Here is a 16,079-nt window from a genome sequence, read left to right on the forward strand (position 1 = left end):
AAAGAGAGCTGTGGTTCTCGAAAGCTTATGCGACAATAAAGTTGGTGAGTCTTAAAGGTGCTACTGGACTCTTTACTATTTTGTGACTGCAGACTAACACGGCTAACTCCTCGGGATCAAGGAATACCAGCTTCCTTCTTGGCTCTCTGGTCTGTTTCCTGCCCCCTTTCTTTCCTGCTGCTTGCTGTTTCTTCCTTATCCTTTCCCTGCCCTACCCATCCTTGCTTTCTGAAGAGGGAAGCACAGCTCAGTTGTACTCTGTAGCCCTCACAAGAATCCTAGAATGAGAGTCCACTCCTCAGCCGTGGAGGGCCATTCATGGTCTGCTCCCTTGTGGGTCATGCTGTAAGGGGCTGAAACCATCCCAGAATAACCACAGTAAAAAAAGGAAAAGGAGCCAAGGCCCCAAAGGTCAAATGAGCTGATGCTGTGGCATGCCTTGCTATGCTATTTATTTTTCTATAAATATCTCAAGTATCCAAGCTTCTTTGTTCTGGGTTGTTCTCAGTATTTATGTGGCATTGCTCCCCTTTTGTCTTTTCCACTGTCTAAAAAAAAGAGAGCCGCACAAATGCAGAGTCAAAGCAGAGATGAAAAAATGATGGTGCAGTAGGAGAAAGGTCTATATTATATTTTGCTCAGAGGTTCCTACATGTTTCACATGCTGCTTCATCAGGGGACCTAAAACCAGGGCTTTTTTTCAGCTGGAACGTGGTGGAACGGAGTTCCGGCACCTCTTGAAAATGGTCACATGGCCAGTGGCCCCGCCCCCTGATCTCCAGACAGAGGGGAGTTGAGATCACCCTCTGCGCTGCTCCAGCAGCACGGTGGGCAATCTAAACTCCCCTCTGTCTGGAGATCGGGGCAGGGCCACCGGCCATGTGACCATTTTCACCAAGGGCGATTTAAACTTTAAAAAACTCCCCCCTTGTTCCAGCTGACCCAAAGTGACGTCATTGTGCGGTCCTGAGTTTTTTCCCAGAAGAAAAGCCCTGCCTAAAACAATATAAAAACTTATTTTAAAAGAAACATTTCATGAACAAACATACAAATTCAGAAAATTAAAATGCAGTACAAACTGAGCACAGCAAAACTATTTGAGGTAGCCATACAGTACTCTGACCCATAGAGAGATTAAATAATTATGGCTCATCCACATAAGAGGCCTACATAGATATGAACGAAACTATTTCCTCATACTTGTAAGAAAAGCCAAGACACAAAGGGAAAAACAACAAACAGGGAGATGTCGGCTGCTTTCGGTCATCGAATCCCTGGTTGGTTCTGTTTCCATCTGAGGGGAGAGATCTCTGAAAACTGATTAAGTCTTTGTAAAGTGTCTGTTTATGGTTAAGTGTGGCGGGTGAATTGGAGCTGTAGGGGTACAGCAGCTAGCACGTGGGATGTGCTCTTTCCAGACACATCCAGAAGAATTTACATCAGCAGCTGCTACTGATCTGGGCCAGACACCTGCTGTCAGGGCCCCACCCTGTGTGGGTGGATAGGTGTGTCTTCTCACAACCATCTGTTTACATAAGTGATAAAGTAAAGGGCTTCTCACTAATACGTTCACAATCTCCTTCTCTTCCAGGGAAGGAACTCCGGGAGGACAACAAAGATTACCAGCAAGTGTTGTTGGATGTCAGGCGATCCCTCCGCCGTTTCCCTCCGGGTGAAATTATTATTAGTATTATTATTGTTGTTTATTTACAAAATTGGCGTGCCAACTTTCTGCCCAGCGAGGGCCACCAAGGTGGCTAGCAGTCAACACAAAACACACTGGAACATGTCATAAAAACCATTAAACCCCGATCTAAAATAAAATACGTACTAAAAGCACGTAAAATACTTAATTGAAACATAGGGCAGGAAGGAGGGGTCTTTGGGGAAACCCCACGTTGAAACAAAAAAGTCTTCCCCCGTTGGCAGAAAACAGTGGCCGAGAGGGGCCAGATGAACCTCCGTGGGGAGGGAGTCCCCAAATTTCAGTGCCATGATCAAGAAGACCCATCTTAGGTTGCCATCTTGTTACCCTAAATGGGGGTGGGTCTCCTTGTGAGTTGGGGGAATTAGCATTCATGGAGGGGGTAACTAGGGATCTCCACCAATGTATCCCAAGATCGTTCCTTTAGAGAAGTCTTGGAAAGAATCAGGCAGGAGTTCAACAGGAATGGTTTTTATTAAAGACAGCCAGTTTGGTGGTGTGGTTAAGAGCGCGGGACTCTAATCCGGAGAACCGAGTTTGATTCTCCACTCCTCCATTTGAAGCCAGCTGGGGGACCTTGGGTCAGTCACAGCTCTCTCAGAGCTCTCTCAGCCCCACCCACCTCACAGGGTGTTTTGTTGTGAGGATAATAATAACATATTTTGTAAACTGCTCTTGAGTGGATGTTAAGTCATCCTGAAGGGTATATAAATCAAATGTTTATTTATTTATTTATTTATTTTATCATATTTATATTCCGCCCTCCCCGCAAGCAGGTTCAGGGCGGATAACAGCATTAAAAACATTTAAAACATTTCATTAAACATTATCATAAAACATTAAAAGCATTGTATGAAGATATTAACAATAGCAGCACTCTTTTTTTTTTTAGTGGCGATTACAGAAAGTTGTTGTTGTTGTTGTTGTTGTTATGTTGTTATTATTAAAGGAGTAGCAAGGGCAAACACACAGGAACACACAGCATACACACAGAGCTAACTTGAAAACAGAAAGATTCAGGGTTCGGGGGATATTTACTAGCCTGGGAGATAGAAGATGTCTGTAGAGGAGCAGCGTGAGCAGCCAGCAGCAGGAAGTAGAAGGCTGAGACACGTGTCTGAGGGTGTGTGTAGGATCCGAAGAAACACACACAGCACATGGCTGTAGGCAGCCTAATTATAGTGTAGAACACAACCCGGGCAGAATTATGTCTCCTGCCCCTGAAACAATAACTTGGTGGCTTGTCTCCAGAGGTGGACAATACATTGGGAAAGGTTTGATTGTGCATATCTGGGAGAAACCATAGATAAAAAGAGGGGGCTTGGTGAGCTGTGATGGCTGGATAGGAGGGGCTCTCAGGTCCGTGAATAGCCCAGATTAGGAAGGAAGGGTGAGGCAGGTACAGAAGGGTGTTGATAAGCCCGAAATCCTGGAAGACCTCTTTTGTTTTATTTAAGTACTGTCAGGCTATGTACCATTGCAACAAGAAATCCCGGCTCTTGGTTAAATGGCTTTATCCAGAAATCAAATCATTTCCATAGATATGTCCATAGGGTTACTCAGAAGCAAGGTAAGCATCTAAGCAGTAAGAGCAAGATTGACAGGAATAGTAACATGTGGGAAAATCCTTAACACACACATTTGCTCCTTCCCCCTCCCAACAGTAAACAGGAATTTTGGCACGAATTTGCTCTGAGAACTCTGCATAGCTGTACTATCGAGTCGAGTCACTGAGAAAACCAGACATAGCAGTGCGTGGGAGTGAGCAGTCTACAAGGTCATGAGCTCTGGAAGTTTCTACAATCTGTTAGATAAGCACCTGCAAGAAGCCTGGGAAAGGAACAGTTATTGCATTGGCAAAACGACATTGAGTTACAGCATGAAACATTGGTTCAGAACAACAGGTAGAATTAGCATTAGCCTTGGCATGGATGGGGCTCAGACATGACAAGTACTTCTCTGGCCATGGGGGCAGCTAGTCAGCCTGACACACCTTCTGGTAATTTTCCAACTCCAATGGGATTGGGAACCATTCTGCCTATCCAGGCAGTGCCATGTGCTTATGGCACACGAGAAAGGGGCTTATGATATTTCATATTCATAAGCTGCCATTACAATAAGGAGAAGGGGTAGGACTGCTAACAACCTGACTAGTCTCAGATGGCAGGGGCACCTGAAACAAGGTGGCCAAAGTGGATGTAAGAAGGCGGTCTTTCAGGTACGTTGGTCCCAAGCCATGTAGGGTGCTAGTGATCAGTTCCAGCACCTTGAATTGGGCCTGGAAGCAAACAGGCAGCCAGCGTAGATGAGCCAAGACTGGAAGATTATATTGTTGATGACCCATGCCAGTCCATCTGCTGGCTGCGGCATGATCTCCCCTATTCTTGCTCTCCCCTATTTCTTTTCATAACAACCAAGCACTTGGACAGCATAATTCAGTGTGCATTGCTAAACCACAAAAGAGGAAGGAGCTGTGGCTCAGTGGAAGGGCCTTTTGTTTTGCATACAGAAGGTACCAGGTTCACCCCCCCCCCCGGCATCTCCAGGTGATGTGAAAGACCACCACCCGAGACCCTGGACGGCTGCTGCCCGTCTGAGTGGATAGAACTATCTTGATAGATCAGTAGTCTGATTCATTATACGGCTGCTTCATTTGTGTTCGTCTGTGTGAGGGTGGACTGAAACTGGTTTATTTGTTGCATGCTTTCTCCAAAGAACCCTGGGACTTGTTCCGCGAGGGTGCTGAGAATTTTCTGTTAAGAAAGCCCAACCCCTCCCAGAGAACCTGCAGTTCCCAAGTTCCCAGACCGTGACGTTTGAACTGGTGTAAGCGGATATCTCAGTCGTGCCTCTTGTGATAGAGTGGCCATAGCAACATCTCGGTGGCCCCGAGCAAAGAAGCCTTCAGGGAGGCCCTCTGTTCTCGGTGTGGAAGTGTTTGTGATCCACGGCTGTTGCAGGTTTCCTTCAGCCATTGCTTGCTTCAGAGGATTGAACTTGCCCTTCGTCTGCTCAGTCACTCTGCTATTGTACCTTCTATACAAAGGAAGGTGTGGTTTCTAACTGCACCTGGCAATTCTGCTGTTCTTTGTTGACAATATACAAGATGCTTTTAATAATAATAACAACAACAACAACATTTATGTACTGCCCCTCAGGACGACTTAACACCCACTCAGAGCGGTTCACAAAGTATGTTCTCATTATCCCCACAACAAACACCCTGTGAGGACAAGGTGCACAGAGGGCTATATTTAAGATGCTTATTCACTGTTTTCCCATATTACGCAAGGCAGTTTCAAACAAATATAAACACTCAAAACAGGGCTTGACAAATCCCAGGTGCTAGGTTGCCATGCCATCTAGAAATTTCATTGTGCCTCTTATCCGCAGTGATTTTATTATAGTGCACTGAGAGACACTATAGTAAAATCACTGCGGATTTTATCTTCAGTAGCCTATTTATCATTTCACTTCCGAATATGTTTTGTCATATAACATAATGCATGCTTCTCATTGCTTGTCGATAGATTAATTTCACACCATTTCAAGGTGGCAAATGAATTCATTTCTTAACCAGTTAGCTGGTTATATTCAATTAAATGGAGTGTTTCAGAATCAAGAAATTACGAAAAATTGGGGAGTAGATAGTTTGGGCTAGACGGTAGCTTTTCATTGTGTTGGCGACATCCAAGGTTACCCCATATTTATTCACTGCAACTCTTGTCCAGCGTTTGGTAAAATTATGAGAAACTTTGAAGAACGTTGGGGGTTTGTGGTAACAATAATTGAAAAAATATGGTCATTAAAATACAGTATCTGGAAGGCTGAAAAAAATGCTCCTGACATTTTTGGCTGGCTCCTAGAGCCAAAGAAAAGTTGTTAGCCATAATTCACAATGTGGGTGGGGCAGGACATGGTTGTCACAGGGCACTTGTGGGACCACCGCTGTAGAGGGCTGGGGAGCAATTGCAACTCCACGCCTTTCAGAGGTCGCGCAGACTTTGGGCAGCTTCAGTGAGCTTTATTCCCAAATTGTCCTGCGCTTCTTTCTTGCAGCTGGGCTGCCTCGCTGTCAGTGGAGGAAGTGGTTCTTGTCACCCTTCTTTCCCGGTAGACTCACCTTTACTGTGCTTCTCCTCCATCCACCCCAATGTGCACCTGTCCACCTCTTTTAAGGCCCTGCTTAACATTTGCCCCTGCCCCCAGGCTATAGCCCCTGCCTCCTTCCTGACCGTATTCCAGACGTCCCTTAAATCTAAGGGCATGCCTCCCCCCCCCCGATAGCCACCAATGCTGCCAACTAGCCTTTCCCTCTGGAACGAGTATCTGGCCACATCTGGCCTACCAATGCGGTGGACAGCCAGTTTTGGGGGGCCCCACATTCCTTTTCCAGACCCCTTTGGCCACTTGTTCCCTCAGAGCTCACAGCTGCTGCTGTGTATCCCTTTGTACAGGAGCCTGCGGTCCCTGGAGGCACCCTCCACTGGACGGGGCCTGTCGCTGACCCTTTCCTGCTACATACCACAAAAAATAACCAGAATAAAATATAAAGCAACATCATCAGCCAAAATCAATACGTTTAAAACATCAGAGCATCCGTAGAATAAAACATCACAGCGATTCAAGTGAAAGCTCTTTTATATACCTCCACTTTGTACCTTTTCCTCCACATTTTCCTGAGCTGGTTGTGAAAAGTTGGTTGCTGATATTTTTTTCTAGAATACTTAACCAATTATAGCATGTTGTGTTTTGTCTGTAATCGAGTCCATGGAAATCATGGACACGTGAAGCTGCCTTGCGCGGACTCGGGCTGTGGGCCCATCCGTGGCGCGGCAGTGACTCTGCAATGTCTCAGGCAGGGATCTTTCCCAGGCCGCCTACCCGAGTGCTGTTCGGTGGGGACTGCCAAGGATTGAATGGGGGGCTTTCTGTATGTAAAGCAGGCGCTCTGCCACTGAATGATAGCATCTTCAGGTCTGAGTCTGGTAACACTCTGATGATGAGCGATTCCGCACACGTGGGATAATGCACTTCCAATCTTCTTTATAGATCATTTGGAATGGATTTTTTCGTGTGCGGAACAAAAAATCCACCTCAAACGATTGATAAAAGTGCATTGAAAGTGCATTATCCAACGTGTGCGGAATCAGCCGATAGTTCACAAACGGTCCCTAGTTCTCATAGAATCAAAGAGCTGGTATGGTCCCCTCAGGGTCCCCCAGGGTCATCTAGTCCAGCCCCTTGCACAATGAAGGAAATTCACAGCAGCCCCCCTTCCCTCAGTGACCCCTGCTCAATGCCCTGAGGAAGATTTTTTTAAAAAAAATAACCTTAAGTAAGAAGATTCGGAGGAGTTAGCCGTGTTAGTCTGTAGTAGCAAAATAGAAGAGTCCAGTAGCACCTTTAAGACGAACCAACTTGACTGTAGCATCAGCTTTCGAGAATCACAGCTCCCTTCGTCAGATGCATCTGACGAAGAGAGCAGTGGTTCTCAAAAGCTGATGCTACAGTCAAGTTGGTTCGTCTTAAAGGTGCTACTGGACTCTTTTCTATTTAAGTAAGAAGGGCTTTATTTATTACATGAAAACCTGTCTGATTCATTGCTGGGAAAAAAGGGATCTTCTTTTTCAGACAAGGGGATGCCATCGTTGCTACAATTTGTTGCGGAATTCACTCCAGGATTTCACAGTCGTTGTCTTGACCATTAAAGCACTTTACATGTGAAGAGCAAGATTCCGGTCCATTAGAACCTTAAAGATCAACTAGATTTCCAGGGTAGAAGCTTTCGAGAGACCCGAATCTTGCTCTTCTGCTACAGATCAACATGGCTACCCACCTGAAACTATCTTGAAGAGTAGACTTATCAGTCCTCCCCAGCGGAGGTGTATAGAATGGCGTCCCATTTCTCTAAGCCTGTCATAGGAGCGGAGAGGCAGTTCAGTCCCGGAGTTCTGCCTTAGGGCTGTCGGCTGCCAACAAGCAGATGCTTCCGTTTCCACGTGATTCTCCCTACGCAGGCTGCAGAGACGGACGCCCGTGGGTGCAGAAGCCCGTCCCTCCCCCCTGCTTGTCCACTCACCCCCTTCTTCCGGCTCTCCTTGCAGGCATGCCGGACGAGCAGAGGGAGGGGCTGCAGGAGAAGCTGATCGACAGCATCCTTCAGGTCCTGCAGCGCAACCCACAGCTGCACTACTACCAAGGCTACCACGACATTGTGGTCACCTTTCTGCTGGTTGTCGGGGAGAGGCTGGCCACAGCCCTGGTGGAGAAACTGTCAACCCATCACCTCAGGTACTTCTGCCTGTGTTCCTGGGCAGCTGCCCCTCTGTCCCCGGAGCTGGTTTTTTCCGTGCAGCCCTGGGAGAGGGGGAATAGTTGCATCCTCTTCCCTGCCGGGCAAGAGGAGAGGCATGCAGTCCTTGGCAGGAAGGAAGCCCTATCTCTCGTCCCTGTGTACCTCCCAAGCTTCTTTGCTGGCTCTGCTTCCTTGGCCTACGCTTGCTGGAAGGGGAGGGTTATGGGTGGCAGAGCTGGGCTAGGTCAACAGTTCTCCTTGGGAATTGTGGGTGTGGTTGCTGCACCAGTTCCTCTCCTCCCTAGCAACTCTGACCGTCTCTCAGTTGCATGGGAGGGGTGGGGTTAAGGCTGGCAGCATCCCTTCAGAGATTGCATGCCAGAGGGATAGACTTTCTACTGTCTTAGGCAGAAAGAAGCTTGGTAAGGGTTGCATGTGCCGGCGGCACCTGGATGAGGCAGCCAGAGGGAAGAGAGGTTTCTTTCCTTGACTGCCATGTGCTTGGCATCCCCGGCTTTTTTCCTCCAGTTGTGGGGGCCAGTAGGAAGTAGCAACTTTGCCCTGTCCACAGATCATCCTTCTGGCTTTCCCTGCTTCCACTGCACCATTGGGATGGAATATGATGGAAAGCCAGTTCCTGGACTGTGGGTGTTGCCACACACGTGTTTTCCTGACTGCGCAGTTTGCAGTGCCAGTGTTAGCCAGAACAGCAGCTCTGCCCTGGGATTGATGCTGGCTCTCTCTCTCTCTCTCTCTCTCTCTCTCTCTCTCTCATGGCTTCCTCGTAGTGTTGGGCATGAGGTGTAGAGTTTTGATAAGACACTGAAAGCTCTTCCATTACTGTTCACATCAGTGGACATAGCGCAGAGGTGCAGGGAGGGTACAGTTTGGAAAGAAGAAGACTGTAGTCATGGAGAAGGCAGATTAAAATCTTACGGGTGGGAGAAGAAAGAGGACTGGCAGGTCTAGTTGGATGGGGATTGCAATATAAGGGGGCAGGTGTTAGAGAAATAAATGACATCATGGCCCCAAAAGAGGAGGTACGGATTTTGCCTTAACGTGGCTTGGAACGTGGCCACAGGCGGGGCGGTAAGGTTCAAGGAGACGTACAAGTGCCTGGCACACTCTTTCCAGGGCAGTCAGGGTCCAGCTTACAAAGGAGAGCTCTCAGAACTGGTCCTTGGGAGATGGTTGAGCTCTGCTGAAAGACACAGCTGCAGGAAATAGATCCAGAGGAGTCAGCCGTGTTAGTCTGTAGTAGCAAAATCAAAAAGAGTCCAGTAGCACCTTTAAGACTAACCATATGCATCTGACGAAGAGAACTGTGATTCTCGAAAGCGTATGCTACAATAAAGTTGGTTAGTCTTAAAGGTGCTACTGGACTCTTTTTGATTTAGCTGCAGGAAAGCCACTGACATGCCATTCCTAGATGCTGGAAGACACGGCCTGCCCCCGAAGAGCGCGCAGAATATGCAGAGAAAGGTGCTTCCCAGATTCTGCTACAGCCCAGCCCTTGCTGGAATTTTCCTGAGGCCGCTTTTGCGTACCCACGAGGTTTGTGGTGACGGCCAGTTTCAGGGCCGGCAGTGCGCTTTCAGGATCTGAGGAAACAGGCTGCGGTGCTTCCTGCACACCAAGGTCCCCGGTAAGGCGGGTTGCATTCAGACGGCACGAAAAAACCCAGGCTCATTTTGAGGGTTAACGTGCCAGAACGCTGTTCCGGCAGTTCTCCAATGAGGTCACTTGTCTGGTGGCAACACCCACCTGATTTTCAGCCATTCTGGGCCTGTTTCAGCCTGGATTGGGGCCGAAATGGCCCGGATCGGGCCAATCTGGGCCCAAACAGGCCTAAAATGGCCACTTTCAGCCGTTTTGGACCCATTTCTGCCAGGAATGGGTCAGTGCCTTGTGGGGGAAGCCTCCTTTGCCCGGCACTGACCCGATCCAGGCTATTTCGGCCCCGATCCGGGCCCAAATTGGCCATTTTCAGCCATTTTGGGCTCAGTTCCGCTGGGATCAGGGCCAAAACAGCCTGGATTGGGTCGGTGCCATTTTGGGTCTGATCCAGGCCAAAATGTGCCCCAAATGGCCATTTTCGGCCCATTTCGGCCTTGGCCTGGATCAGGCGGTTTTGTCCCAAATTGGGGCCAAAACAGCCCTGATCAGGTCACTGACAGTGGGGGAACACTCCCCCGTCTGGCAGCAGCCAAATCCCGGCCATTTTGGGCCTGATCCTGGCCATTTGGGGCCCAATTGGCCAGGATTGGGCCCCAAACAGCCAGGATTGGTCCCGAAACAGCGAGGATCAGGCCTCTGATGCATGGTGGTTCGCTCTCCCACTCAGCAGCGGCCCAATCCTGACCATTTGGGTCCCTTTTCGGACATTTTCAGCCCCTTTTTGCCATTTTGGGCCCAATTTCAGCCCTGAATGGCCAGGATTGGGTCCAAAACACCCTGGATAGGTGATGTCAGGGGGTGTGGCATATGCAAATCAGTCATGCTAATGACACACTGCTGGTGATGTCGAGGGGCATGACATATGCTAATGAGTTATGCTAATGAGTTCCTCCAGCTCTTTTTCTACAAGATGACCCCTGAACAAACCACAGTTTCATTTGTGACAAGAATGAGCCAAGAAGCCTCCCGCACCACTCTGAGCTTTTCTTCCAGTGGAAGAGACACTGGAGTTAGAGAAAGGCTTCAACCTTTTCTGAGAAGAGTGGAAAGCCCCGTCACTTTGGCCCTCCACGTCACTCCACTCTCTATTGCAACACCCTTTGTTGTGTTCAAGATGCGCAAGTCCCTTGTTGCAAATGCTGCAGGGGGGGCTTCTGTCCCTTGAAACCGGGTTGGTTTTGTTCAGAATTCCCCTGGGCCGTGGCTGTTCCCAATTTCCTGGACAATCCAGCACGGATGACTCCTTGCTTTTGGTATGCTTAGCATTGCCCGTCGTCTGTCATAAATGGGAGCAGATTGCGGGCCAAGACATGTTGCACAGCTAAGTGTCTAATCCAACCTGTATCGCCTGGCAGGGATTTTATGGACCCAACGATGGATAACACCAAGCACATCTTAAATTACTTGATGCCCATTATAGACCAGGTGAATCCGGAGCTGCACGACTTCATGCAGAGGTACGTGGAGTTGTTGGGCTTTTCTCAAATCATTTGTTGTCGGCTACATATTTCAATTGACATAGAGCATTTATACCCCGCTCACTAACTCATCAGATTATCGATGTTTACAGTACTTCAAAGAAATGTAAATTAAAAAACAAAGATTGTTTCGGGTTTTAGAGGTAAGAACCGACCCTGTGAATTGTGTCTGAAAACAAACTGGAAGCCAGTAAAGCTCTCTAAGCAAAACTGAATTATTCAAAAGGGCTTTTTAACTCAGATAGGAGGGCTGTATTGTACGGAGGGGGTTGCAGAGAGGGGGGTCTTGGACGCTTCAATAACAACTTAGGGACAATAGACTTCACCACTATGTTGCCTTACATCCTATCTGTTGCTTTAAATATGTGCTTCTATGTACTACCTGCTGCTTTAAGTATGACCTTACTGGGAAGTTCTATGTTGTCTAATACCAGTCCTAAAATTGCTTAGGCTGTTTCAGCATCTCTTCAGCTATGTATTGGATTCTTGCTAATGCAATGTCTTCGTAAACTTGCATTTATTTACCCTATGGAATTGTTTATGGAAATGTCCTTGATATTGATTAAAGTAATCGAGGAAGGGAGGATTGCCACAGCAACCACTCGGTGGCTTCCGGTGCGGGCAGCCGTGGCCTGCGCGCTGCTGTCGCCGCCTGTTGCCATGGTGCCCAGCAAATGCCAGCCCTTGGTGGGCAGCCAGGCACGGCCCACAGTCTCAGGTAGCAAGTTTGGTCTTCATCTGGTTCTCTAGTCGACGTCGGTGGCAGACAGAGCTAAGCCTTTTAAGTTCCGGATTCAAAAAGAACAGCCATATCTTCACAGCAAGTTCTTGCGGCACGATCTTGAAAAAAATCATTCAGGAAAACTAGATGGAAAGTTAAGTCCTTTATCACATGCTAGAGAGGTCTGCGTGCCTGTGACAACCAATTTGGGAGATATTCCTGGCCTGGATTTGAAACGTGACTCGGGCTCTGTGTCCGCTTTTGGTGAGGAGACATATCCTACCCATTCAAAATAATAGAATTCAGCATAGCTGTCACAGCGCTGGCTCCAGCATTTCAGATGGTACTAATCTCGCACTATGTAATCCGCCTTGAGTCTTAGTGAGAAAGGCGGACTATAAATTACATGAATAAATAAAGACGTCGTCCTTCTATCCGCATCAGTCATCAACTTGGCGGCTGCTTTTTGATCAGCGTTAGCTTCTGTGCAGCCTCCCAGGTCAGCCCACAGAGACGGTTTTGCCGTCATCTATCTTGAATGGGACCAGAGGATGGATCGTGGCTTGCTTTCCCAGGAATGGATCTAATAGTAGTCACTCCCTGGACAGTGATTTCTGCACATTCCCCTTCAGGGTTTTGACAGAGGAAGCAAAATGGCAAACGCTTTGTGAATCTGTCCGTATCGCCTATAAACAGTATTGTGAGGAATCTTGACATAGAAAAGTTTTAAAGCATTTCTGGCTTGTTTCAGCCTTGAAAACATCCAAGGAAGGAGCTACTGCAAACTCCTGTATGTGTTTTGTCCATTCCTGAATTGCTCTGAAAATCAGGAAGCGTTTCTTAATGTTTAACTGAAATGTACTTCCTCATGGTTTTATTTGTTTGTCCTACCTTCAGTTTGCAGAACAAAACCTTTTGTTCCCTAAATTGCTCCTCTTTGTAGAGTTTTTCAGTAATTGATGGTTGTTGGGGGTTTTCCGGGCTGTCTTGCCGTGGTCTTGGCATTGTAGTTCCTGACGTTTCGCCAGCAGCTGTGGCTGGCATCTTCAGAGGTGTAGCACCAAAAGACAGAGATGATCTCTGTCTTTTGGTGCTACACCTCTGAAGATGCCAGCCACAGCTGCTGGCGAAACGTCAGGAACTACAATGCCAAGACCACGGCAAGACAGCCCGGAAAACCCCCAACAACCATCGTTCTCCAGCCGTGAAAGCCTTCGACAATACTTTTTCAGTAATCTTTAGGTTGGGGATCCTTACTAGAGATGGGCACGAACCTGAATACGAACCAAAAAAATCCACGAACCAGTCCAGTTCGTGGGTCGCAAACCAGTGGTTCGTGGCACGGAACTGGTCCACTGGTTCGTTTGGGTCATATTAAAGGGCAATGCCCCTTTTCGTGCTATTGCAAAGCGGCAGAGAAAGGGGTAGTTTAAATGGCTATTTCTCCAGGGAAATGGCCATTTAAACTTTTCCTGCTACTTGTAAGCGGCAGGTCCCTTTAAACTATCAGCTGGCAGGTGGGGGTCCCCCCCTCACTGCTTGCCAGCTGATAGTTTAAAGGGACCTTTCCTGCCACTTGCAAGCAACAGATCCCTTTAAACTATCAAATGCCCCTTTCCCTGCTGCTGCTAAGCAGCCAGAAAGGGGCATTTAAACCCCACGAACTGGTTCGCGAACTTGCCCCAGTTTGTGGGAGTTCGTGGTTCTTGGTTTGTGGAAACCCCACGAACCACAAACATTTGTGGTTCGTGCCCATGTCTAATCCTTATAGAAAGAGATCTCCACCACCCCAGTCATAGCAAAGCCTACAACCATCTTTATGTCTGGGCTGGCCTTATATTGCACGCTTTGCAAAAGTAATTGGCTGTGCAGTATCCTTTTTTGCTTTGTTAACCTCATGCCACTTCCTTTGTCTTTGGATCCATTTTTCTTCAAACACATTGAGGCCAGGAGCAAAGCTGGATCCTTCCATCTTCCCAGCTAGTCATCTCTGAGTGCTCCAGGAGTCATGCCTACGTGGTGGGAGTTTTAGCCCCTCTGCTAGTGGCAGCCTCAGCCGTGTAGGGAGGAAATGGAGAAGCTGCCCGTGAAATGGCTTCTGCGTCTGAGATGTTCCGCCAGGCATATGGTTGAGGCCAACATCAAATCTATCAAATGAGTCTCTCTGACGGTCTCCTTCCTATCTGCAGGGGGATTATGCGGCCATCTGCCCGGCGCATGAGCAACCATAAGATACCAGTCCGCAACTTCACCTTCATTATATGTATTGTATGGTGAACAGGTGGTTTTATTGAAATGCTGTATTATGAAATTTGTGATTTTATTGTGCACTCCTGTATGTTTTGATCTGTTATTGTAATCTGCCCTGAGCCCGCTTGTGGGGAGAGCGGGTTATACATTTAATAACAACAACAATAACAATAATAATAACAACAATTCCAACTGGGGTGCTTTATCTTTAACGTTCCACATTTTTTCTCCCCGCAGGGCTGAAGTGGGGACCATCTTTGCCCTCAGCTGGCTAATCACCTGGTTTGGACACGTCCTCTCCGACTTCAGACACGTGGTGCGGTTGTATGATTTCTTCCTGGCCTGCCACCCACTGATGCCCATCTACTTTGCAGCAGTGGTAGGTATTGCTCACTATGCCACTGAAAAAGGAATTAAACTAGGATACGTGTGTGGTTTGTGGTTTAATCAGCGTGCAGAGGTGAGAGGAGCAACATGTTTTCCATTGGCTGTTTTGCCTTCTGCATGGCGTGCTGGTCTCTGGCCTCACATAAAAAAACTCCAAGGTTGAGTCTATAATGGAGCACGTCCTTTCTCCACTCCAAGCACCTTTACTGTAGTTGGGCAGATCAGCTGAACTCAAAAAGAGTCTCACAGACGGTCTTAGCGAGCGGCCCAGTGTCTGGGGATGAGCCGGTTCATATCCAAGGAGCAGGCTGTTGGTTGTGCTTCCGTGGGATTAACCATCACACAGTCACACATGCTGCACACTCTCTCCCTTTTCCGCTCTGACTTGAGAGTGCTGGCTGAATGCCTCATTACAAGGCCACCCCATCGGCTAAATATTATATCCCGGCACGGATGAGGTCAGGCTCGAGTGTGAGATACAGGCTGTCAGATGCTGATAAATAAGACTCTCAAAAAATGTTCCAGTAAGGCAGTGTGAAAAATCTTGTCTGGTATATTTACGGATATGCTGCCAGATTTAGAACTGGTGCTATTACGGAAGACAGAGACACAATTTCTTGTTTGGGTTCTTTTGTTTTTGAGAGGTTTCCGAATGCCTTCTTTTCTGTACGTGTGCTGGTATCAACAGTGTTCTGGTGAGGTTTTTTATAATATTGAATCATAGAATCATAGAGTTGGAAGGGGCCATAGAGACCATCTAGTCCAACCCCCTGCCCAGTGCAGGATCAGCCTAAAGCACCCCTGACGAATATTCCTCCAGCCTCTTCTTGAAAACTGCCAGTGAGGGGGAGCTCACCACCTCCCTAGGCAGCTGATTCCACTTTTGAACTCCTCTGACCGTGAAAAAGTTCTTCCTCATATCCAGCCGGTACCTTTGTGCATGTAATTTAAGCCCATTGCTTCGGGTCCTACCCTCTGCTGCCAACTGGAACAGCTCCTTGCCCTCCTCCAAATGACAGCCTTTCAAATATTTAAAGAGAGCAACCATGTCCCCCCTCAACCTCCTCTTCTCCAAACTAAACATTCCCAAGGCCCTCAGCCATTCCTCGTAGGGCTCATTCTCCAGACCCCTGATCATCCTCGTTGCTCTCCTCTGCACCCTCTCGATTTTGGCCACATCCTTTTTTGAAGTGAGGCCTCCAGAACTGCACACAATACTCCAGGTGCGGCCTGACCAAGGTTTCACACTATACCCCAGCTTAAACAGAAAGTACAAATAACTTGCTCAGGTACACTGTTTGCTCAGTTATCTGTAGCTGCTCAGTATCTGGTAGCCGGGGAAGACTGAAAAGCCTGGACACTCCCATGTAGCATTACGCTCTACACAATGCATCAGGTTTCTGAAACAGCAGGATCTGAACCAGTAGCACCTTAGAGACCAACAAGACGTTCAGGGTATAACCTTTTGAGAGTCAAAGCTCCCTTCTTCAGCGTTGACTTTTCAAAAACTTCTACCCTGGAAATCTTGTTAGTTAATCTTTCAGGCGCTACTGGTTCAAATCC

At 47.7% G+C, this 16,079-nt stretch overlaps 1 protein-coding gene across 2 annotated transcripts in view; it reads left to right on the top strand.

Moving 5' to 3' along the window:
- TBC1D20 (TBC1 domain family member 20) overlaps positions 1-16,079 on the top strand; it is a 32,531-nt gene that overhangs the window by 10,162 nt on the left and 6,290 nt on the right. For both annotated transcript variants that reach the window (XM_054979512.1, XM_054979514.1), the window contains 4 exons: positions 1,592-1,672; positions 7,813-7,999; positions 11,036-11,137; positions 14,367-14,508. In XM_054979512.1, coding sequence (XP_054835487.1) covers positions 1,592-1,672; positions 7,813-7,999; positions 11,036-11,137; positions 14,367-14,508 — 512 coding nt within the window. The remainder of the gene's footprint in view (positions 1-1,591; positions 1,673-7,812; positions 8,000-11,035; positions 11,138-14,366; positions 14,509-16,079) is intronic.

The sequence above is a fragment of the Eublepharis macularius genome, chromosome 5 (genome assembly GCF_028583425.1).
Source record: "Eublepharis macularius isolate TG4126 chromosome 5, MPM_Emac_v1.0, whole genome shotgun sequence".
Classification (NCBI taxonomy): domain Eukaryota; kingdom Metazoa; phylum Chordata; class Lepidosauria; order Squamata; family Eublepharidae; genus Eublepharis; species Eublepharis macularius.